At 40.4% G+C, this 26515-nt stretch overlaps 1 protein-coding gene across 2 annotated transcripts in view; it reads right to left on the reverse strand.

Annotated features, from left to right (window-relative positions):
• The window catches only part of LOC147896152 (beta-galactosidase 8-like), an 89966-nt gene that overhangs the window by 53267 nt on the left and 10184 nt on the right, over positions 1–26515 (reverse strand). For both annotated transcript variants that reach the window (XM_087382120.1, XM_087382119.1), the window contains exons 6-10: positions 14243–14386; positions 14001–14089; positions 5531–5636; positions 5348–5435; positions 5032–5150 (exon numbers count right to left, since the gene is read on the reverse strand). In XM_087382120.1, the coding sequence (XP_087238246.1) occupies positions 5032–5150; positions 5348–5435; positions 5531–5636; positions 14001–14089; positions 14243–14386 (546 nt within the window). The remainder of the gene's footprint in view (positions 1–5031; positions 5151–5347; positions 5436–5530; positions 5637–14000; positions 14090–14242; positions 14387–26515) is intronic.

The following is a 26515-nucleotide window of genomic DNA, read 5'->3' on the forward strand; positions in this document are numbered from 1 at the left end:
GGGGAAGGAGATTTCCTCTAAGGATATGGCCATTACAAAACTCTCACATTTGACTTCTCAGTACTCTACCCTTCTATTCGTCATTGAATACTAGTGGCAGGATGAACACATTGACTTGGGAAGAATTGTTACTGATGGTGCTCGATCAGGAGGAGAGATTTCAGAGTTCCTCCCACGGCGATGGCTGAGAAGCTTTTGTAGCTTCACAATAGGGAAAGAATCAAGGACAACGGGGACCCTTGACACAAGGATAGAAGCAGATAAGGAAGCACCAAAGGCAGAGCATTCATGCAATCACTGCGGCCAGAAAGGTTACTATTGGAGGAAGTGCACTCTACTGACAACCAATAAGGTTACCGGTTCTTCTTTTGCTGCCATTATTCTTGCCTTTGTTCATATTGAGCTTATCGATTCTCAGGACTCCAAGCCTGACTCCATCATAACCGCCAAACACCATAGTTATTTCCATCCAGTTGACAATCTACTGAGAAAGTGGGTAGTACTGGAATCTACAGCAGGCTCAGGGTAGGAAAAAATGGTCCTGCATCACCCTGGAAGTGTCCGCAGTAGTTGCAGCTTGAAGGGAGCTTGGTATGAAGGGAGCTTGGCATCCGCAGTAGTGCATACTCCCACATCTGCTCTGTACACGCCTGTACATGTGCTGGACTGAGCAGCCATAAAGGTAATCCCCCTCTACCTCTCCTAGATGGGCAAACCCACAAGCAAGGCCCTCACTCTGCCTCACATGGGCGCGCAGACCCACCACCAAGGCGCTGACTCTAGGATACAGGAGATGTCACCTCTAACAGACTCTGCTGGGGCTCTCTTGATGTGACGACATGTAGTTGAGTCGTGCTTACTAGATGATGTTTCCTTTTCACCCTTCAAGCCTGTGCATACTTCTGTGGATTCTTCCTGGGAGAGAGGCTGGTAAGTATTTCAGTGTGGCATATCTGGCAAAGGTTTGCTACCACAGCTTCTTCATATTTGCACTCAAAACTTTACCCCTTGTATAGCTTTTCTTCCTAGCCTACAACGCCTAAATCTTCATACATGCCCCCTATGTCCTATGCTGCCCTAAGATAAACAGAAACTCCAATTACATTTTAAATGAATAGATCTTCAAGCTGCAAATTGGCGAGGCCATGAACGACCACTTCCACGAAGAGAATGCCCAATCCTTCACCGCTTATGAACAAGAATCATGCATTGAAGGAAATGCCTTTGCATAGAAGGAAGTAAAATCTTTTCCCTATCTTTCCCTCAAACAAAGCTACTTGCAAAAAGAGAGTCTCCCATGAGCATAAATGTCATACAAGAAAAAGAAATCCCACTAGTGACCACAAAGGTAAGGTGAGCATTAGACTGCTTGAGCATATGTGATCTGGATCTGGCTCATCCTATTGCTTCTTTGCTTGAAATACAACGTGTATGTATATTTGTAACATCTAATGACAGCTTGCGTGCTTGTATTTGTTTGGGATGTAATCCAAGGATTTGCATTGCTGCTTCCTTTGAATTTTTTGCTGCTTGCTAACTCACCCCTGTTGTATTCATATTTTGTAGATTGAAGTTGCTTCCTTGGTAAAGCTTGTCATTGAAGTTGGTGCTACAAGGGCTCCCTGCTCCTTTTCTTTACTTATTGGCTACACAATGATTACTGATTTGGCAATTGTAAAACTAATAGATCATATACCTGCTTGCAGAGTCCATCATGTGTGAGAAGCATAGAACTAATACTCTCAGTGTAACTAGACTCAATTGCACGCAACTGAGCTCTAGCTTGCTCATATTGGTCCACGAACTAAGGGGAGTTTGGCTACGCTCTTTGAGTCACTTGTTAGAGATGACCCCTTCTAAGCTCTTTCTCCCTCTCTTGAAGGGTATGTTGATGACTAACCGCCGGCTCTTGGCTAGCTGTGCTATACAAACACTTCCTATCAATATTTCGTCTTTGCCAAAAATCATTTTTCCTCATCGTAGCCTGATTTTGTCATATCTCTTTGTTCTCTCTTCTTCCTTAATTAGGGCACTAACGACTCTAGGAAGTGCTTTTCCTTTCAAATGCCCCCTTTCAAAAGTGAGAGTCTAGCTAGGCAATTCTTCACTAAATTATAACATGATGTAAATATAGTCAACAAGTTTAATAATTTTAACAATTTATTTAGTATCTTAAATTTTATAAGTTATCTTATATCCAATGCATATGATACATAGTCAAGCATATGCTCTCATCATAATATTGGTATCTAGCATGATCAGTGTGTTATCCCACATGTTTCAAACAAATGTTATTTATATATACCATGATGATGCTGTGTCCAACCACTACGGGGAGATTAGAATGTGAAAATGAGATGCAAGTCCAAAATTAGTAGACACAAAAATGTATTTTGAAAGCAATTTACTTGACTTTTTACAGTCCTTGCCATCCAAGATTGAAATTGCTTCCTCGGCCTAGTGGTGGAAGAGGGTCTCTTGGAATAGTGGAGGGAAGGAAATTTGTATGGTTGAAAGAGTCCACACATCACTGGAGGTCCACTCTCTAACAAAGGTGGATGGTACGAGCTCTCCGAATGGGAAAAAACATTACTATGAACCAATCGAAATGGAGACCAAGTCTGCAAAATCCCTTACTTTAAGGGGGTGGCAATAGAACCCAAAGAGGCATCTACTATGGGGGATTCTAGATAGGTGACCACCTATGCTACAATAAAGACTTAAAACATATAGATAAAACCATAACAGATCGGAACAATATCTGTATTGTCCTAGAAATGCTATAGCTAAATTCACCATCGAAGGAAAAACTTGAAATGAAAAATAGAAAGCCTTTGTTGTGCCCGTTTATCTCATGGGGCCTTTGTTATCTCCCTTTGCCTTGTCTCTCATCTCAATGGTGGCTATGCGACCCATTTCTCTGAGTCAAGTGTTCATGCAAGGCCCAGATATGTCTACATAGCACTCTATTGGCATCTCCAACATCCTTTACGGTAAGATTAAAGTGAGAATATTGAGTTCGGATGGGAGTCAAGTGGGACATGATCATTTAACTCATTAGGAGAAGTAAGTTAATGGCTACTACTTTGGAAACTTATCGTGACAAGTATCACTTTTATAGTAAATATGAGATTTAAACTTGAAAATCAAACAGTCTATCTTTAAGGAATATTCTCCTGATTAGTTGAGATTACACTTTATCTTTGGAAGTTTTCTCCAAAGTACTTTACGTTTTTCACTTGTTTATCTTGTTGCATATAAGAAAGTTCTAATGTTGAAGATATTTTCTCATCCTATGGGCTGTATCATCACCTTTTGTTTGTCTCACTGATGGAAACTTAATGAATATGAAGAATGGGTGCAATTCCAAGGGGGAGGCCTAGAAGCCTAAAGAATAGACTTAGAAGATAATATAATAGATTTCCATGGCACATATAGGGATTTTGTGCTTCCTAAAAAGATTTAATTTTGCACTTGGGTTTACACTGAAGTATGTAGTAGTGTGCTATAAATGTCATCTAATGATTGTTTATTCAAGTCAATATGCGCAACTCTTTTGATACAAAATAAATCCAAGGCTGTCTTTTTCCAATGATGAACATGCACATTTTTAAAAGATGAGCTATAGCAAACTTCAAAAGGACGTGATACTTGAGAGCTCCACTACCGCTTCACATGCATCCCATCCCTCTATGACTCAAGCTAAGTGGACCTAGGTTGGATGCTTGTTGCCCTTATCTCCACAACCTCTCAGACATTTGTTTATTCAAGAAAGGTGTCTTTCAAGAGGTCTTTTATTCCACTAACTTGGCTCTAAAAAGATATTTCTCTTACGTTTCTCACTAGGGTTCGATAGAGTGGAGGAGGATAGATGGATCACTTCCTTATTTATCAGGTTCCCTAGTCGTCCATAGGTCTCTTGGCCATGAGTGGGGACCCTCTTTTGGTTTGTTCATGGAGGTACCCCCTTGGTTTGCCTTCTTCTATAGTAGAGTTAGTTAAGGGGGTCCTAAGACTTAGGGTCATTGTTGTTGATCATAATATCTCTGATGAACCCATCATGCTTCTTTTTTGTCAAAAAGTTGGTTCATCATCAAAGAAGAGGCTCCTTCCCAAACATTTTCCAGACAAATATCTCCCACAAATGAAGAGGCTCCTCCTAGACATTTGCCCCGCCCTCCCCCATCCCCTACCGAGTAGCCCTCCTCTCCCTCAACTCAGTAGGTCTTTTCTCTAGTAGAGGACCTAGTGTGACTTCTCGTATGCTACAGGTAGAAGAGGAATCCTTTAAGCTTCAATGTCAATCTAGAATGTGATAAAGACTCATTTTCTCCCTTACAAATGTTCTTTTGTTAAAATCTTTAGGTCTGGAACTTTGTACTAGATTGATATACTGCTTCCCAAAAGGTATGACAAAATCAAGTTATGTAATCAGTATCCTTTCAGTCTTTGTATGACTACAGGATCATGACCTCATGAAATGTCAATAGTTTCTAGACCTATTTGAAGCAGGTACCCCATGTTGCACTATTAGAAATAAATTTGTTATAATTCCCTAGATGTTAAAGATGTTCCGTGTTTGCTTCAAATCCCTTGTATGATCTCGTTTTGAAATTCTAGGCCCTAAACCACGTCCAACTAGCCACTATGTGGTATTTAGCCTTCAATAGAGCTTGATTTAAACAAATTTTCATATTTAGAAATAGAATTCCTTCCTTAGAAGGGTGACACTAAAATAGTAGAGACATGATTTTTTGGGACACGTTGACATTAATGAATCAAAAGGAAAGACAAAGATTCTTTGCCAAGAATGTATTTAGGATCTCGATCTAAGATTTGACATAGTCTCAACCTATTCCAAAGAAAAGTTCAAAGAATTATTGGGTATGTTAAACATTAGGATAGCATGAAAAATCATCTTCAAAACAGAGGGAAAATTCATCAAATACCAAGCAATTTGTCCACAAACCTATTGGAATAAACATATCATTCTTTGATCCGAAGTATATGCTACAACAAAGAGATGAATACCTCTTGTTGTGGACCAAGGGATATACTTTTGACATCTCCAAAAAGGAGATTTTTTTCACAAAGCTTAATGGATTGGTGCAACTCCCTCAAATGACCCCATTTTGGCTGCCTAAGCAACCCTGCATTAACATAATATAGAGCACAATCATAATGATAAATTTTATGCAACAACAGTATCTCCCATGTTTTATTATACTCAATTTGTGTGCATGAGTCAACATAGGGATGAGTTATCTTAAAGCATGACATAGGGATCATGTAAAAGATATGTAAGAATGAAAATTAAGTAGAGCATAAAATAAGGACATTTACAGACCGTATTCATCTATTGGAGCATCATAATCGTAGCTTGTTGCAATGAAAGGTCCTCCAGCTGTACGTTCAAAGTTGGTTCCTCCATGGTACTAAGATTACAAAGATCAAATTGTTGAGAGTACCATTTTCTCATTGTAAAATTAAGAAGCCTTTCCTTGAAACAAAGTTTTCTTGTATCTCATACCATGTAATAGTTTTGAAAAGTGCCACCTGTCTGGAAAAATCGTGCGATAGCAAAGGCAATGTCTTCAACAGGGCGATGAGGTTGTAAGCCACCAAATGCAAGAAACCTATTGACGATTTTTAGATGTTACTTTTTTTCACAACTAGATAAGAGTCCTTTATTCCTTAAAATAATTTATTTTTCCTTTTAAAAACGATACTGTTAAGTGGGGTGAACCTAGGTCATTCAATCCAATCATGAGAAATCAAGAAATAAATCATGAACATACATAAATAAGTAGCAATGTTACATGGGACGGGGACAAGACACTTAGCCCGACAAGAAACAAATCAAGGAGCTATACAAAAGAGGAGGAGGGGCGGGGGGTTGGGGCTAGGGGGGAGGGGTTTCAATCTCAACAAATGCTAAGAAAAAGATGGTGAGAAACATTGTAATGCCACCTCATCTCATACCATGTGAACCGAAAGAAAACGCCACAATTCCACAATTTAAGAAAGTATATACTTTGAGTAAAGTGACCTAAGAATAGCCTAATCCATCAATCACAAATTCATTTCAATTTCTACATTGAAGTAACGTCACATTTTGAAATGGAGTTGGACCAGATCTAAAGTAAATGTATAACATTTGTGCTAAAAATTTATGTTTGGATGAGCCTAGAAGAAAAATGAATCAACAATTGAACAAAATTTTGTTCAAATCTTACATATATAGTAAACATTATTTCAAATGTTTTGATTTCAGCTATGAAAGTATGTTTTCCCCTCATATCCTCACTTTTCCTCATTTCTATTTTGTATAGTAGTGAACCACATTTTGTAATTTTGGTCTTGCTTTGCATGATGAAGTTGTGACTAGCAATTCATTGCTTTAAATTAAATATTGTGTATCATGTATTAAAGGTATGATGTCCATTTAAGACAATGTTTAGTACCTCTAGTTTGAACCCTTGAACTATCTCTTATAACCTTTATAAATTGCAAGAAGGTCTTGCTTCTCCCCTCCTGCTTGACCTGCTCCTTTCCTCCCTTTCTTGTCACCCTCCTCCATAGTATCTTGACTCTCCTTCTCATTACCTTGCATCTAGTTTTGATGTGCCTTCTTGTTGCCCTCATCCCTAGCCTCTTTTCTAGTCCCATTGAGCTCTCTGCCTCTTGTTGTACAACATGTACTGCACCTATATAGTCTATATGGACACCCATGCACGGCCTATAGTCATGTTCCCCTCTTGCTCTCCCCCTTCTTAGACCTTCTTAGCCCCTAGCCCTTTTTCCTTTCCTAGCTCCTTCATCCTCCTTACCTTCCCTCCCTCTCTGTTCCCTTTCCCTTACCAATATAGCCCTCCCTTTGTTAAATTCCCTTTAGTTCTCCTTCTTTTGTTAGATTTCCCTTAGTTTTTCCCTCATGTTTTTGCAGCATTGGAACTCTCTTCATCTATACCTATTTTGCTAGACATGTCTACCCTTAGGTTTGGAATTCTCTTCATCTGTACCTATTCTACAAGACATGTCTACCCTTAGGTTTCCTTGGTGCATATGCAAAATGGTATAGTTGAGGTTTTTGAGGTGACTACTTGCATTGGTTGAAGCTTAGGTGCTAACCTTGCTTCTTAAATGCAAGTATTTTGGTAGGCCTTTGAGCACTTTGTCATATGTTGGAAGCCATGTGCAGTCAGTTGTATTCCTACAAGTTGTCATTGTAGCTCATACTAGCCTTTAGCCTTTGTTTGCTACTACTGAGTGAAGTAGTTATTGCAATAGTTTCCATGGTACTTCTAGTCATCTGTGTTTTTGCTTGATTATCATTGGTCTTTTGACTCTTAATGAGGCTTGTTTTCCTATGAGGGATTATGCATTGCTTGATTATGATTGGTCTTTTGCCTCTTGGTGAGGTTTGTTTTCCTATGAGGGATCCACATAAGAGTCTCACATTATCTATCCTATTAACATCCCTATAAAGAGATGAGAACAAGACACCATCAGAATTGAGCACCTTGCTAGAAAAATTGCAATGCAAAGGCTCTCACTCTTGGATTTAGATGGGGAAGAAACTTTTTATTTACTCTTGGTCCTTGAAATGATAGAGAAAATGTTTCACAATTGATGCTAATGGTACTTTGCAATCAGATCTATACTTCCCTTCTCATAATAGAATTTAAAAAACCTAAGAGAGATAGTGCCAAATTGAGGTTTGCCAGAATGTTACCTTGGTCATGACTCTAGATGTGACGATCTTACTTGATGCACCTTTCACCAATAGGGAAATCAAGACTATATTATTTGCCTTACATAAGGATAAATGCCTTAGTTTAGATGGATGACCTCCTCCTTGATTGCATTTTGGGAGGATATTGGTTGTAATGTCACTTCAACTCTTCAGAGCAAATGGGATTTTGGATTTATTCCTTCTCCACTTGCAGAGGTCTCATTCATCTTATCTCTAAGGGAATTCATAATTTTATCACACAATGCAGGCTCATTACACTTTTGGGCATGGCATATAAAAGTGATGACAATTAACTATAGTTGGAGTTTCTTCTTTTTAATTTGACCCATGATACACAGAATGACTTTGTGCATGGCCATAGTATTCTTGATAATATTTTGTCATTATGGGAGGCCTTAAATTGAGGTTGAGATAGAGGTCAGGACCTTGCTATTCTCCTTTTAGACTTTGAGAAAGCTTATGATAGATTAGACTAGAGGGCATCCATTTATGCTTTGATTTCTTCGCCTGTTGGATTAGAGAGGGTACCCTCTACAGATCAATCCATAGTCAAGTTCTTATCCAAGGTGCCAAAGGAGACATAGCTCAAATTTCCACATTGGTCTTGTAGGGATGCCTTCTTGCTCATCTTTCATTTTTATTAGTGGTAGATGTAATTAGTATCTGTCTTGTATCTACTTGTTTGGAGACTACCGCTCAGACAACTTTGAGGGGTTGTTGGACATAGAGATTACAGATTACACAATTATCTTTTTGGATGCCTCCCCTTAAGTCCTTCCCATTTTTAGCCTTTTTTTGTTTTGCCTTATCGTGGGAACCTATATTAAATTAGCACAAATCCAATGGATTTTGAGTCAATGATGAGTACTCTTCAATTTGTGCATCACATTTTGGCTTCACTTGGGTTTAGAGAGGTCAATCTATTTGGGTTGTGAGGTTGGCATTGGCATTTTCTTGTATGCAAGAGTTCGCCACCATTGGAGAGCATGACGGGGAAACTCCTATTCTAGATTTCTACTAGGTCAGATATTTCCTCTCTGGCAATAGCTCTCAACCAAGTATTTCTCACCACAATTTGGTTTGTTTGCTCTTATTGGTATCACTGTAGGGACTTGCATTTCACATATCGAGAGGCCTATCAAGAACTTTATTTGGAGTAGACTTGATAGGTCCATAACTCCAAGAGTTAGAGTGGCTTGTGAGACTTCAATTATTTTGACTCTTGAGGGATTAATATTATTGATCTTGACACTTAGAGTAGAGCTTTTATTTTGCAAGCTTGATTTTAGGGGACTCATGCAAAGTCAAGAGCCATAAAATGTGTTTTCTTATGATGCATCTAGTCTTGGATTCATTTCTAGGTGATGCTTTTTTGGACATCACTAGATGGAGAACAATTTCTCAAATTCATTGCATAATCCTTTAAGCTCTATTGGAAGTTATCCTCAATAACCCTCTAGGTGCCCTTTCTTTACTAGAGGCACCTTTCAAGCTTCTTGGTGAGAGCTCTAGAATCTTCAATAATCATGGCCTTGCATGGTTGTTCTAGCCATCAAACTCCATGCTTGTAGTCTTTCATAGTAGCCTCAAACTCCCTAAGCACACCGATCTATTCTTAAAAGGTTTAGGCTAGCTCCTCTCATCTTTGTCTTCCTCATCAGATGTCTTGCAACTCTTCTTGCTCATAGAATCTGGTATAGGCAAACATGTGTCCTAAGGGCAAATGGGTTCTATAGAGAAATAAGAATCTCTAAAGTGAGCAAAAATTATTGATCATCGAGGTTATTATATGGGGGATGAGGTGGTGGAGATACTGGAGGCAAGAGAGCCTTTTTTAGTCAAATTGAGAAGAAAATTTGGGCTCTTGAAAATTTGCTTGATGGGAGAGAATAGGCTCCCTCTCAAACAAGGCTAGGAACAAAGAAGAAGACCTTGATGATGCCCTCTTGTGATTCAATCTTATTCTCTTCAAACTAGAGCTGGTACCAAAGCTTCATAAAATTAGCCAAGAAGTTGATCACTATTGGTTGGTCCAATTCCTATTAGTGCATTGTCTTCTTTGATAGGTTTATCTTGTGTAACCAATCCTTTAGGTTGAGCTACACTCCGTCTTCCTCCAAAAAGAAGACCCTGCTGATGCCCTCTTGTTCTCTTCAAACTAGAGGTGGTAAACAAATCTTCGTAATTACCCAAGTTGATGATCACTATTGGTCCAATTTCTATTAGTTCTTCATCTTCTTTGATAGGTTTATCTTGTGTAGCCAATCCTTTAGGTTGAGATGCATTTGTCAGTTGATTGACATATTGACCCTCAAGAGATTCTAGATACATGCAATACCAATTGGTGAAGAGAAATGCTCAAACTTCTTGAACTCAAACACTATCATCTCTAAGAGTTGCTTGTACTAGACTAGGTAGATGTTGATAAATATCTATAGATTGTTGCGAAAATGGAGCTCATTTTGATGTTCTTTATCTTTATATTCTAGATCAAATTTAAATTCATGCAACATTTTATTAGAAATCCAAGTGTGAACCTTGATCAATCATCTGACTACCTTGAAAATGCTACTTGAATTGTCTTCAAGATGACAAAACCCAAACTTTGACATATATCAAACTTTGTGGCCTGAGCACCCTATGGCTGAGGAAGGCAATCAAGTCTCACTAGAATGCATCTATAATTTTGTATTCATTGAGCTTCCATCCTCTGGCCCATTGTATCATCCCCGCTAGGTCATCAATGCTGGGGACAAGCGGGGGACAAAAACTATGTATACTCCATGAGGTATTGGTTATGGATTAGATGAGAAGCTTCATTGAAATTGGTAATGGTAACCCCTTCTAGCATGCATGCTATAAAGATGCATATGAGTGGGTAAAATAATTCCCTCCAATGAATCTCCTTTTTGCTATTGATGTAAAATTGAGTAGGTTCCATTATGAATCCCATGTTATTAGGAGGATAATCAAAATGCAACAATGTATCAAGGTGCAACACTTGCGGATGTCCACTGGCTTCCTCCAAAAGATGTGGGAGGCATTCAAGCGGGAGCTTTATGGACATGATTATTGTGGATGATCTTGCCATAGCGATGTTTTCAATGATAAAAATTTCCTATGAAGGCAAGGAAGTTGGTGGAATTCCCATACAATTTCGGTAAGAGTAAAAATAGTGAGGTGATGAGTTCATCCTCCTTCCTTCTTAATGGGGTTTCAATGTAAGACGTTCATCCCTATGATTAGTGATGAACTAGCCTTCAGTTTTACCTACATAGGATCACGATTTCTTCATAGTACTAATGAGAATTTACAACATTTCTCCTTAATCTCACGTTGAATCCACCATAAGCCAGGTTTTTAACTAAGGGTAACTTTAATAAGCTTGCCAGCAGCTATCCACTTGATTCTAGGGATTACTAATTTGACCACCCTTTTTTGAGCCATTGTGGGCCTTACAAGTGTTGTTACATGGATTTCATGAATCTTTCAATTAAACATAAATCTGACAGATGCTTTTAACTGATCAAACCATTTTCAACATGCATAATATGAATGAATGAGGCTTCTATGTTTCTAGCTACATTTTCAACTTGCCTCTTACCTGAAGTAGCATCTCTTCTAGCTACTAATGAATTTCTTGTTGCACTTTCATTTTTGTGTGTCTATTTCTTCTCTCCATACTGACATCCTTTCACAAAATTCATAGAAGTATATAACGTACCATTCCAATCTCTCCAAACATTGCTTTCACCTTACATGAACATATAGTGTACGGCATGAAAGTTACATTCGGACTCACACCTAGTAAAGAGTGAAAAAACTATTTCTTGGCAATCTCATTTCCTCACTCTACTCCATAATCTTAATCACATTGATTAGATTTTAGCTGTGGTAAACCCTCACCCCAAAATGCTAGATATAGGAGACATTGTCCACTTTTGCAACCATAATGAACTCTCTCTCCCTCACCCTCATCCTCTCATAACTCAATTAGGGTCCACATTTCCCTAGCACACTAGGTATCCTCCTCGAGGCAGAAGGTATCATACCCTTATCCAGTCAATGGCCTTAGTGATCCGACTGTGCGAAGTGGAAGGGCAATTGCTCAACGGATAAAAGTTACTCTAAGGATAATAGGCTGATCTTTCCCAAGAGTTCACATCGACGAGAAGTTTTAGCACCTTGATGTCCACCTAGGGTGGCAGTACTTCCCAAGGGTTTGCCCATTAAAGTGGTACATGAACTGGATTCATAACCTTGCAAGACAGTTCCACTTGAACCTAGAGCTAGCTGGTTCTCCCTGAAATGTGTTGAGGTGTAGCAGTTGACTAGACTATCAGGGGTAAAGCATTGTTCCGGTGCAGGTCATGAGAGCGCCCGTGGGCCTTCTACCTCCACATGGCATTGCTTCGTCAGGCTTTCGCCCATGTACTGAATGGTTGGGATAAGCAAATTAGTATTTGTTTTGTTCTTGTAATGACCCTCAGAAATAGCCAATGTTGATTTATCCAATACCTGTCGAATGGAGGACCATGCATCAAACACTATATTGGAGAATTTGGGAATCTCCTGAGTCCCACTTTCAAGTAAAGGGTTAAGACTTGACCATAAGGCCAAAACTTGATCTGTTACCTAAAAGTGGGACTTGGGAGGATTCCCTAATATGGTGTTTAGGATGGATTCCACTTTCGAGTAATGGGTTCAAATTTGACCATGTGACCAAACTTAACCATATTAGGAAGTCCTGAATATTTGAAAATTCCAAAATTCCCTAATATAGTGTTATCATCATTACTTGGAATCTGAATATCTGTGAGATCTGTATCACAATTTGTATCAACGACACACTTTGTAGGGCAATAGTAATAGAGTATAATATTGCTAATAAAGAGCATTGTAGCCCCATAAGAGTTTTGTAAGAAGGAGTTCACAAGAAACATGAAATACTATCTCCAATAAGAGTAATATTATCACGGGTATTATTTATACAATTGATATTATTATTATTATTATTATTATCATCATCATTATGATCATTATTACCATTGGTAATACCATTGATACTATTCATACTATTAGTAGTAGTTTTATGATTGATGTAAAAATTGGTATAAACCACATTTCCACCAATATTTTGACAAATACCACCAACTCTAGATTGTAAGATGGTTTCTTGATAATAAATTTATTTTATTTATCCATTATTTTTTATCAATTATCAATGTGATGATGTTATTGTCATGTTATTCATGATCAAAATTGATGTTCGTGAATGATGCACTCATGAAAACATGGAAAGATTACTGAAATGCCTAATCATCTTCATTGACATGGCATTGGATTGAGAGGGAACTTCACCTCTAGGTGGACATTGAGCTAAGGTTTTGGTAATGGATTTTCTCAATGCTCCACCATTAGATAGTCACTATATGGTTATCTACCCTTAGAGAGTCACTATATGGTTATGGGTGTGCTCATGTTGTCGAGGAGCACTCGAGGACCTAGACATTCCTAGCTAGATGATGTTGGATGATGTAGACTAGGATTCATTCATGAAAAGGGGGTTTCACTTAATGGTTTTGGATCTAGGATCTAGTTCTAAGTCATGATAATTTGAGTGATATGGGAGATAGTTATAGATCGAGCTGATATGATAGACAGTTCGTTATTCAAGTGATTGGAGAGATTGTTCCAATTCCAAGTGATTCAATTTTAGATTCGAAGGTTCTAGATCTAGGGAGCTGCCCTAGATCCAAGAGTTCATTCAATTCTACAAACCTATTCTAGATTCATGAGGGAACATATCTGGAACTAAGGACCAAGCAAAATAGATTAACTTATTTGTTGGATGGAAGGACAATTGGGCTAATGACTAGTTTGCTAGTCTATTAGAACTAGTCTGGTCATTGAGTAGGGGAGAGGGCTGCCTATTTTCACCTGTAGCCATCATGCACCCATTACTTGTGTTTGTTGCAATAAAATTTTTAAACTCTTGTTTTCCATTTTGTAAACAATGCTTTGTGTAAGATCTAACTTCTATTGTTATAATCTCTTTTAGATTTATTATTAAAACTTAAAGAGCAAAATATGCAATGGGTTTGCTAGTACTTATTCTATAGTAAATCATGAGTCCAAAGAAGTCAAAGTGACCTAATAAAGCAAGGTTTTAAGAAAAAAAGTACTCACAATTAAACTATGAATGACATCAACCTTTAGTGGAATATAAAATCAAAATATTTACCATCCAGTATAGCTTTCAGTCCACATTTTGGGCTTCTTGGGAGAATTCGGCTCGAAAGTATCACAATAAAATCCATTGCATGTGTTGATCTGCACTAAATTATTAAATTGTACATACTATTAATCAATTTGAAGAACACATTTTATCCAATAAAGACTCCATGTCTGCACTAACTAAATGAAGACATTAGTCATGTTTGCATTTTAATCCATTAAAAATCTTTTAGTTAAAAATAAACTTACTATTGGATCAGGAGCATCATTTTGTTGACACATCACCCAAGGTACTTCTGTGTCTAGGCTTAGAGCCATTTTTGCTGCCCATTGTATGTATCTTTGTCCAGCTGGTCCATATGCCTCAGCAACATTACCATACTCATTCTCAACCTATTTCATGAGAAAAGAAATTTGAACTTGCTAGAAGGTACATAAAAGATAATTAGAATTACAATATAGCTAGCATCACTTTAAAGTGACTCAAGCCATAGACACCATATTTTGGATGATTCATGGAAACAAATATGAAGCTAATAATTTGTTTGGAAGCATATGTATTTAAACTTGTACTTAAAATTTTCTATTAAAGATAAACTTTTGGTCACATGAAATGTCTAACCATAGGAAATATATCTTGAGACTATGCCCTTGTGCCCCACTCATGTCCCCCCCGCCTCGCCCTTCCTTTAAAAAAACAAGGTGAATGAGATTCAGTAGACTTGCCTAAAATAAGGGACTTATATTTTGTTGTGGGGAACAACATGGGATAGAGGTGGCTTGGATATGTTAACAAGAGCAAATGTGATGACATTGGTGGAAGCAAATTAGTGTAAGTGTTTTTGTTTGGAGAATTTTTATGAAAGGTATTGGATACTTTACAAGGAGGCTCCTTCTCTCTATGAAAATAAGATAGTCATCATAAGTACATTGCTTCCAACACCACTAGCACCTATTGGAATTAGTGAGGTTGAAGTTGGTGTAATACATATCTAGATGAACCCATGACTAATGTTATGGCCAAAGGGAAAGTAGGGGTGTACGTGGTAGATGGGGTCAAGTTAGCAAGCATTACTTGTTCACAAGACACAGCTTATGCAAACGCCAATTGTTTGGAGAATTGCTATGAGAAGTATTGGATACTTTATGAGAAGGTTCGTTCTCTCTATGAAAATAAGATATTTCTTCCAACACTACTAGCACCTATTGGAGTTAGTGAGGTTGAATTTGGTGTAATACATAGCTAGACAAATCCATAATTAATGTGATGGCCAAAGGGAAAGCAGGGGTGTACATGGTAGGTGGCGTCAAGTTAGCAAGCATTACTTGTACAAAAGACACAGCTTATACAAAGGCCATTGTTTGGAGAATTGCTATGATAGGTATTGGATAATTTACAAGGAGGCTCCTTCTCTCTATGAAATAAAGGTACTCATCACCAAAACATTTCCTCCAATACCACTAGCACCTATTGGAGCTAGTGAAGCTAAAGTTGGTGTACTACGTAGCTGGATGAGTCCATACTAATGTGATGCCCAAAGGGAAAGCAAGGATGTATGAAGAGGCATGGCGGTAGGAGAATGCCAAGCTAACTAGGAACAGAATGGAAATATGGAAAGCATAATGGAAAGGTGAAATGGAAAGCAAATGAAAGCAAGTGCTAGGCAATGACAACCAAAATACTCACATGATATAATTTATAAAGCTTGATGTTGACTGATATATATGACTCAAGACAGGTACAACACTATATAGTGTGAGCCTCTAGACTCTAGGAAGTCACAATGTCTATGGGATATCTCCCAATATGACACATGGCATGTCTAGAACTCACTAGACTATAAAACACCCCCTGAACACCTAGTACACTCCTTTTTGACTCACTTTGGCTTCATATTCCAACACACGGCAAGGTGAGAGACTACTAGAATGGAGCCAAGAACATAACATGACAATGACGATCACCAAAACTGTGCATGCTAGTCTAGAACTAGACATGGTTCCCACATAATCTCAGAGGCAAGTGGGCATGGCTCAAAGGATAGCAAGCATAACATAGAAAGCTCATCTAGCATGGCTTAGAGGCTCATCATGCATGGATGCATGACCAACTCAGAGGTCTAGGAGACCAATGCACCAACATCCTAGAACTCTCAAGCCAGGCCTGATAAACAAATAGACCTATCAAAGCCAATACATATCCCCCCTTGGCTTTAGAACAGGACATGTTAGGAAGCCACTCACCAAAAAAAGAAAACCCAATACATCAATTTTAGAAGGACTATCCAAGGCAGAGGACCTTTAGACTCAATGAAAACCAAAATTCAATACATCAATTTTGGGGGACTACCTAGGGTAGAGAACCCAATTACATCAAGCCATAGAATAGATTAAAAAAATCTCTTTGTATAAGAGATGTCCTCCGCAAAGTTGTTGCACATGTGTGTGCACATTCTTCCTGATATATGGGTGAATTCTGGGAAGAATGGCCCCTAAAGAAAGTGTCGATGAAGTCCATGGGAATAACTCATGGATCACCGCATGACTCTCAACGTGTCGGAGTGAGAGTTACCAAAAAGTCAACGTAGAGGCCTCAAGTGCCATGAGCAATTGGGAGTTAATCAATGTGTAGTCCCTCAGGCGCTAATCGGAGAAGCAAGGTAGGAGAAATCACTTGTTGATGGAGAGTGGTCTACATCAAACTCGAGGTAATACACCAATGTCGAAGTAGAAGAGAGTGACCAATGGTAAGAGTAGCTCCAAATCTTCTTCTGGGTAGTTGGAATAGTCTTGAGCAAAGGCATGGGCACCTAAACAGTGCCAAGCAGGAAGTAGCTTAGGCAACATGGGCAGAAGCAGTGCTTGTAGATCATGTGGTGGACTAAGGTGCTAGCAAGGTCAGAGAAGGCAAAGGCAACGTGGACAACAAGTGCAGCATGGGTAGTAGGAGCTAGAGCTACATGGGCAGTAGCAGCAGCTACAACTAGAGCTATGTGGGCAGCATGCAGAATCACAAAAATGGCGGTGGGTTTTGGAGCAGCCGAAGCGAGTGGAAAGAGGAGAAAATGGAGTGCAGAAGAGGCTAGAATAGAGGGTGAAAAACGGCAGCTCAATTGCAGGTAGAGATCTCAGCTGAAATGGCAACCAATGTTGTGCTTGTCAGTGAAGCCATTGTTGGAGAGGGGCTCAAGATGGAGAGGCTAAGGAAGAGGAGGGAGTGGTCAAGGAAGGAGAGGACCTTCTAATGAGGATGAGGGAAGGCAGTTTCATGGCTTCTCTCTTACCTCAACCTCTTGGAGGTAGCTCGAATACCATATGAAGAGACATGGTGGTAGGAGAATGCCAAGCTAAGTAGGAACAGAATGGAAATATGGAAAGCATAATGGAAAGGCAAAATGGAAAGTAAATCAAAGAATAAGTGCTAGGCAATGATAACCAAAATACTCACGTGATATAATTTATAAAGCTTGATGTTGACTGATATATATGACTTAAGACAAGTACAACACTCTATAGTGTGAGCCTCTAGACTCTAGAAAGTCACAATGTCTATGGAATATCTCTCAATATGACACGTGGCATGTTTAGGACTCACTAGACTATAAAACACCCCGTAGACACCTAGTACAGTCATTTTTGACTCATTTTGGCTTCATATTCTAACACACGACAAGGTAAGAGACTACTGGAATGGAGCCAAGAACAGAACATGACAATGACGGTCATCAACACTGTGCATGCTGGTCTAGAACTAGACATGGTTCCCACACAATCTCAGAGGCAAGTAAGCATGGTTCAAAGGCTAGCAAGCATAACATAGAAAGCTCATCTAGCATGGCTCAGAGGCTCATCATGCATGGATGCATGACCAACTCAGAGGTCTAGGCGACCAATGCACCAACATCCTAGAACTCTCAAGCCAGGGGGGTTTGTGCTAGTCAGAACACCCGGATGGGGAATTGGCCAATCAACTCCACCCCCTTCGAAGATGTTGCTAGAATGTACAACTTCTGGGGTCCTTCCGTCTCGACCGAAGAACCACCCAGCACTTTCTCCCTGCTTTCCTTTTGCGTGCTCCGAAGGTTATCTCGGAATGAGGTAAAGGAGGGCTTGCCATGCTCCACACTTTCCCTAGCCCTTTGGGCCTTTGACCCATGTTTGCTGCTTCGTTGGCTTTACAAACGAAGGATTTAGCCCCGATGTCACCTAAATGCTCATGGATGGAAGTACTTTGGCAAGGCAAAAACTAAACCGTGGTAGCGCTGCACCCAACACCTGGGAATCTAGAACCGATAACTCAAGTTGGAGAGCCGTGTGATGGTTGACCATCTTGCACGGTTCAGAGAGCACTTGTGTGTGTGATGCAAGTGAACGTGTGCAATATAGTAGCAACTGGCATCGAGAAATTTTAACCCTATCTATGTTCCTATGATGGCCCAAGAACACGCTTATCCTTCAGTTGTAGAGAGACCTTGTAATTGCAAGGTATCATTATGAACTCAATATATATGAGTGTTATTTCGCAAAATAACTTGAATTCCAATTATTTACCTGCTTTAACTACTTATGCTACGGATGCGGGAGCATCAACTCCGTTCCCGTGGGCTTTTAAAGAGCGAGAAAAACTTTTAGAATTTCATGAAAGAGTCTCGGGAGCCAGGATGCATGCCGGTTATACATGACCAGGTGGAGTGGCATAAGATCCACCTTTGGGCTTGAGTGGAGATATTTTTTCATTTATGCAATAATTTGCTTCTCGTATTGACGAATCAGAAGAAATGTTAACCAACAACCGTATCTAAAAACAACGATTAGTGGATATTGGTACTATCACTGCATAGCAAGCTTTGGATTAGGGATCCAGCGGTGTAATGTTAAGAGGTTGTGCGACATGAAGACATCGATAGAAATATGGGGGAAGTTCCCATCGGGCAACGGTTCTGCCTCACCCTACTCAAGCATGCTATGGCTGTAAAGACTTGGTGTGAAGCCTTGAGGACAATGTCCCTCAAAATGGGGGCTAGGGTGAGCTAAGGGGGAGACAACGTAAGCAAATGTGTATAAGCCCAGTGAAGCATGACCGAGGCGAGGCTAGGGCCACCTTTGACTAGTTAGTCTGACGAACTATGAACGGATTCGCCCTTGGCCTCTGGGCACATCGAAATCGCATGAGTTCACCAGGGTAGAGCATGGTCTACCGAAATCAGCATAGGTTAGATGCCATTGATGGAACATGGTAAGCCCATATTCATCTATGCGTCCATAAGGGCTAAGCACATAACGAGATGTGGGTGGAGGAAGACCAAAAAGCAAAGGCCGAGCCACCATGGCTCGAATAGGGGTACGTGACCTGCACTGGCCCACTTGGGTAAAGTGGCTTTCACCACGAATTGATTGAAGCAAATCTAGAGGTAGCTTAGATTTAACCACAGAGTTTAATCAGGCAAAGTAGTGCTCTGAGGTAAACAACCTACCTTTCGTAAAATTGTGATGGTATGAAAGCATGGAGACCTGGAAAGAAATTCCTACAGACTCCGTAGACTCGGCTAGCCTAGCATGAGCCCTCAACTTGCACGTTAGAACTACATCCCTTTTGCTGCGGATGTAGTGCGCATTTCGACTGTGCATTTCGACTCTATTGGTCATGATTCCTCATTGCGGGCCACGCAGTAAGTGGCCTAAGGCAAGCAAAAATATCTTTGCTGCTTGTGTTGGCGAAGAATGAGCCAGGCGGGCCGAAGGCATGCACAACCTTTCTGGTGTTTGTGTCGGCAAAAAATAAGTTGGATCCTCGTTGATCAATCTAAAATCTGGTGCTATGTATGTTTACGCATAAACCAGGAATGCCCTTCATCCTCAAGCACCTACAAACGTATTACAGGGGCCTCTGGGAATGCATTTGAACTATATGAAGGGAAACTTCCACATACAGTTCTTAGGGGGGGAGAAAGCCCGACGAAAGGGCTTACCTATCTCAACCGAGAGTATGCTAGGATTCATGAAAAGCAGCACCTCACGATGTTCATGACTAATCGGATTCCAACGTATCAGTCGGTACGGGGGGGGATTGCCACGACCGTTATTGTATTCGTATCGAAGATATGTGATAAAGTATTTGAATCACTGTACAACGTCTCAATGAAATGCCCTGCGGCATGATTAAAGCCGATGATTGTAAGCTATGTCCTCCATCATGACCTCAAATGAAACAATCCATAGAATCGTGCGCCATGTGGAACGTGGATCATCGTTCTTAACCGAGGCTCAAGTTAAGCTCCATCTTGGAACCCTATGGTTAGGAGTAAAGCATCCCAAGGTAGTGTATCTCATTGGAAGGAATACGTGGAAAAGCATTAGGCAGGAAAGCCGGAGAGGGCTCAGCGGGGCGGGGGAAGCGCTTCAGTGCTCCTTCGGAGTGCACTTTCCCATCAGGCTTTCCCACTCGCTATAGGCGGGGCACATAGCGCATCTCCTTACAGGGAAAATGCTAGTTTTCAATGGTGCTGGCAAGGAAGCACTATGCTTGGTGGGGCCCTCTCCCTTCGATCTCACCCCCCTCTCAGGGGGACTTTGCCACCCCAATACTTTGAAGGCTATTGCCCCATTCCGACTAAAGCGCTCCCCCATCATGAAAGGGATAACCTTCGGAGTGTGCGAGAGTGTCGGAGCGCTCCAGATAAACAAATAGACCTATCAAAGCCAATACATATGGCTCCCATAGTACATCCCCCCTTGGCTTCAGAACAGGACATGTTAGGAAGCCACTCACCAAAAAAAGAAAACCCAATACATCAATTTTAGAAGGACTATCCAAGGCAGAGGACCTTTAGACTCAATGAAAACCAAAATTCAATACATCAATTTTTGGGGGACTACCTAGGGCAGAGAACCCAAGTACATCAAGCCATAGAATATATTAAAAAAATCTCTTTGTATAAGAGATGTCCTTCACAAAGTTGTTGCACATGTCTGTGCACATTCTTCCTAATTATATGGGTGAATTCCAGGAAGAATGCCCCCTAAAGAAAGTGTCGATGAAGTCCATGGGAACAACTCACGGATCACCGCATGACTCTCAACATGTCAGAGTGAGAGTTACCAAAAAGTCAATGTAGAGGCCTCAAGTACCACGAGCAATCGGGAGTCAATCAATGTGTAGTCCCTCAGCCATCAATTGGAGAAGCAAGGTAGGAGAAATCACTTGTTGATGGAGAGTGGTCTACATCAAGCTTGAGGTAATACACCAATGTCAAAGTAGAAGAGAGTGACCAATGGTAAGAGCAACTCCAAATCTTCCTATGGGCAGTTGGAATAGCGAGCAAATGCATGGGAAGCTAAACAGTGCCAAGCAAGAAGTAGCTTAGGCAGCATGGGCAGAAGTAGCGCTTGTAGATCATGTGGTGGACTAAGGTGCTAGCAAGGTCAGAGAAGGTAGAGGTAGCATGGACAACAAGTGTAGCATGGGCAGTAGGAGCTAGAGCTACATGGGTGGCAGCAGTAGCTAGAGCTAGAGCTGTGTGGGCAGCATGCAAAATCATAAAAATGGCAAAGTGGGTTTTGGAGGAGTAGAAGCGGGTGGAAAGAGGAGAAAATGGAGTGTAGAAGAGGCTGGAATAGAGGGCAAAAAATGGCAGCTCAATTGTAGGTAGAGATCTCGATTGAAATGGCACCCAATGTTGTGCTTGTCGGTGAAGCCATTGTTGGAGAGGAGCTCAAGATGGAGAGGCTAAGGAAGAAGAGGGAGTGGTCAAGGAAGGAGAGGACCTTCCAATGAGGAGGTGTGAAGGCAGCTTCATGGCTACTCTCTTACCTCAACCTCTTGGAGGTAGCTCGGATACCATATGAAGAGACATGGCGGTAGGAGAATGCCAAGCTAACTAGGAATGGAATGGAAATATGGAAAGCAAAATGGAAAGGCAAAATGGAAAGAAAGTGAAAGAACAAGTGCTAGGCAATGATAACTAAAATACTCACATGATATAATTTATAAAGCTTGATGTTGATTGATATATATAACATAAGACAAGTAAAATACTCTATAGTGTGAGCCTCTAGACTCTAGAAAGTCACAATGTCTATGGAATATCTCCCATTATGACACGTGGCATGTCTAGGACTCACTAGTCTATAAAACACCCCCTAGACACCTAGTACGCTCATTTTTGACTAATTTTGGCTTCATATTCCAATAGTGTACAATGGTATATGGCATCAAGTTAGCAATCATTACTTGTACAAAAGACACAACTTGCCAATGGGAATGACTCAAAAAAAGCCTTATCATGAAGGAATTTGGATAATTTTAAAGCTACGGTATGGTAAAAAACTAGGAAGAAAGTCCATGGATTGTAATAGCAATGGTATATGTGGTCTAGAAATTGATGAAGTCATATGGAACTTGTTACTACGTGGTAGGTGGCGTCAAGTTAGCAAGCATTACTTGTACAAAAGACACAGCTTATACAAAGGCCATTGTTTGGAGAATTGCTATGATAGGTATTGGATAATTTACAAGGAGGCTCCTTCTCTCTATGAAATAAAGATACTCATCACCAAAACATTTCCTCCAATACCACTAGCACCTATTGGAGCTAGTGAAGCTAAAGTTGGTGTACTACGTAGCTGGATGAGTCCATACTAATGTGATGCCCAAAGGGAAAGCAAGGATGTATGAAGAGGCATGGCAGTAGGAGAATGCCAAGCTAACTAGGAACAGAATGGAAATATGGAAAGCATAATGGAAAGGCGAAATGGAAAGCAAATGAAAGCAAGTGCTAGGCAATGACAACCAAAATACTCACATGATATAATTTATAAAGCTTGATGTTGACTGATATATATGACTTAAGACAGGTACAACACTATATAGTGTGAGCCTCTAGACTCTAGGAAGTCACAATGTCTATGGGATATCTCCCAATATGACACATGGCATGTCTAGAACTCACTAGACTATAAAACACCCCCTGAACACCTAGTACACTCCTTTTTGACTCACTTTGGCTTCATATTCCAACACACGACAAGGTGAGAGACTACTGGAATGGAACCAAGAACATAACATGACAATGACGATCATAAAAACTGTGCATGCTAGTCTAGAACTAGACATGGTTCCCACACAATCTCAGAGGCAAGTGGGCATGGCTCAAAGGCTAGCAAGCATAACATAGAAAGCTCATCTAGCATGGCTCAGAGGCTCATCATGCATGGATGCATGACCAACTCAGAGGTCTAGGAGACCAATGCACCAACATCCTAGAACTCTCAAGCCAGGCCTGATAAACAAATAGACCTATCAAAGCTAATACATATCCCCCCTTGGCTTCAGAACAGGACATGTTAGGAAGCCACTCACCAAAAAAAGAAAACCCAATACATCAATTTTAGAAGGACTATCCAAGGCAGAGGACCTTTAGACTCAATGAAAACCAAAATTCAATACATCAATTTTGGGGGACTACCTAGGGCAGAGAACCCAAAAAAATCTCTTTGTATAAGAGATGTCCTTCACAAAGTTGTTGCACATGTGTGTGCACATTCTTCCAATTATATGGTGAATTCCAGGAAGAATGGCCCCTAAAGAAAGTGTCGATGAAGTCCATGGGAACAACTCACGGATCATCGCATGACTCTCAACATGTCAGAGTGAGAGTTACCAAAAAGTCAATGTAGAGGCCTCAAGTACCACGAGCAATCGCGAGTCAATCAATGTGTAGTCCCTCAGCCACCAATTGGAGAAGCAAGGTAGGAGAAATCACTTGTTGATGGAGCGTGGTCTACATCAAGCTTGAGGTAATACACCAATGTCAAAGTAGAAGAGAGTGACCAATGGTAAGAGCAACTCCAAATCTTCCTATGGGTAGTTGGAATAGCGAGCAAATGCATGGGAAGCTAAACAGTGCCAAGCAAGAAGTAGCTTAGGCAGCATGGGCAGAAGTAGCGCTTGTAGATCATGTGGTGGACTAAGGTGCTAGCAAGGTCAGAGAAGGTAGAGGTAGCATGGACAACAAGTGTAGCATGGGCAGTAGGAGCTAGAGCTGCATGGGTGGCAGCAGCAGCTAGAGCTAGAGCTGTGTGGGCAACATGCAAAATCATAAAAATGGCAAAGGGGGTTTTGGAGGAGTAGAAGCGGGTGGAAAGAGGAGAAAATGGAGTGTAGAAGAGGCTGGGATAGAGGGCAAAAAATGGCAGCTCAATTGTAGGTAGAGATCTCGACTGAAATGGCACCCAATGTTGTGCTTGTCGGTGAAGCCATTGTTGGAGAGGAGCTCAAGATGGAGAGGCTAAGGAAGAAGAGGGAGTGGTCAAGGAAGGAGAGGACCTTCCAATGAGGAGGTGTGAAGGTAGCTTCATGGCTACTCTCTTACCTCAACCTCTTGGAGGTAGCTCGGATACCATATGAAGAGACATGGCGGTAGGAGAATGCCAAGCTAACTAGGAATGGAATGGAAATATGGAAAGCATAATGGAAAGGCAAAATGGAAAGAAAGTGAAAGAACAAGTGCTAGGCAATGATAACCAAAATACTCACATGATATAATTTATAAAGCTTGATGTTGATTGATATATATAACATAAGACAAGTACAACACTCTATAGTGTGAGCCTCTAAACTCTAGAAAGTCACAATGTCTATGGAATATCTCCCATTATGACACGTGGCATGTCTAGGACTCACTAGACTATAAAACACCCCCTAGACACCTAGTACGCTCATTTTTGACTAACTTTGGCTTCATATTCCAATAGTGTACAATGGTATATGGCATCAAGTTAGCAATCATTACTTGTACAAAAGACACAACTTGCCAATGGGAATGACTCAGAAAAAGCCTTATCATGAAGGAATTTGGATAATTTTAAAGCCGTATGGTAAAAAACTAGGAAGAAAGTCCATGGATTATAATAGCAATGGTATATGTGGTCTAGAAATTGATGAAGTCATATGGAACTTGTTACTACGTTAGAGAAATAAGTGAGGAGGAAAACAATTGATATGAACTACTGAAGAGATATTTGAATGTTTTCATTTTATTTAAGTCTTTAGAGCCTCATATTCCCCTCCTTCCTTCTCTACTTATTTTTTTACTTTGCAGTATTTTGCTCCTTTCAATGAATCAATGTTCAAATGATTTTCTTGAGGACTTGTCAAGCTTTTGGCTCATTGATATGTACCTTGTTGCCTCTATCGAAAGTTTCCTCCATGTGTGTGTGTACGTGTGTGTGTGTGAGAGAGAGAGAGAGGGGGGGGGGGGGGAGAGACTGAGTTGAGAGGTCGAGGGTGTTGCCAAGCATGGTAGAGGCTAGACTGAATTGAGATAAGAGTGGTAGAGGTGATGAGGAGTGATAGTCGGGTGGAAGAGATAGGAAATTAGGGACATATGAGAGACTACGAGGAAGGAAAGCATGGTGAAGATGGCATATTGCACGTAGAGAGTGAGAGGGTAGGGTAAAGTGATGAGGATAAAAGAGTGAATGTGTATATAAATGGGAGTCTAACCTATAATTGTAAGAAAATAATACAACGTCTATGCTCAACAGATAATAGGATCTTGTATGCAAGAGAGAAAAGCAGATAGTATGGAGAATAAAAATTTTGATTTCACAGATGACACGCATCTTGTGCTCTACTACTACATTTTGCTATGGTGTATGTGGTGGGGGTTTCTACCTCTTGATCCCATGACTTTTGCAGTAACTTTCGAATTCACTTGATGTAAACTCACCACATCTGTCTGATCTCAACTTCTTCACCTTCCTCCCCGTTTCTTTCTCGACCATTACATGCCATTCTTTGAACTTACTAAAAGCCTCATCTTTAGTCTTCAGGAAGTATATCCATATCCTTCTACTGTAGTCGTCGATCAGCATCATGAAGTAGTAGGAACCACCCAAAGCTTCTGACTCCATCTTTTCGCAGAGGTCCATGTGAACGAGCTTTAGAGGATTCTTTGCCCTGCTGGCCTCTTTAGGAAAGGGTTGCTGATGCTACTTGCCCATCATGCAAGCTTCACATACATCGGGCAGATCTGTAATTCTTGGTAGGTCTACAATCATTCCACTTTTATGCATCTCCTTTAAGGAACTAAGGTTTAGATGACCAAACCTCTCATGCCATAGCTTAGTGCTGCTCACATCGGCTCAAGCACTAAAAGCTGAGAGTTTGTAGATGTTGTTGCATCGTGTACCTTTACTAATGACCTTCCCTTGAAGATCCAAAATCTGTGTGCCATTCTTATCGAAGTGAACTTTGAGGTCCCGATCCATGATCAAAGAAATGGACAACAAGTTCCTCTTGATATCTGGCACATAAAGAACATCGGACAACTGTTTTACAACTGCATCTGACTTGAGAGCAATCGTACCTTTTCCTTTTGCTGGACATTTTGCATCATTTTCGACTGCTACTAGGATGTCATTCCCTATCAGATGTAGAGAGGTATACCAATCCTTTCGACTAGTCATGTGGCGTGATGCACCACTGTCAATAATCCAAGGTTCATCCGCACGTACATGAAC

This window comes from Dipteris shenzhenensis, chromosome 12 (assembly GCF_047967505.1).
Source record: "Dipteris shenzhenensis isolate YYH24624 ecotype China chromosome 12, Dip_SZ_1.0, whole genome shotgun sequence".
NCBI classification, from domain to species: domain Eukaryota; kingdom Viridiplantae; phylum Streptophyta; class Polypodiopsida; order Gleicheniales; family Dipteridaceae; genus Dipteris; species Dipteris shenzhenensis.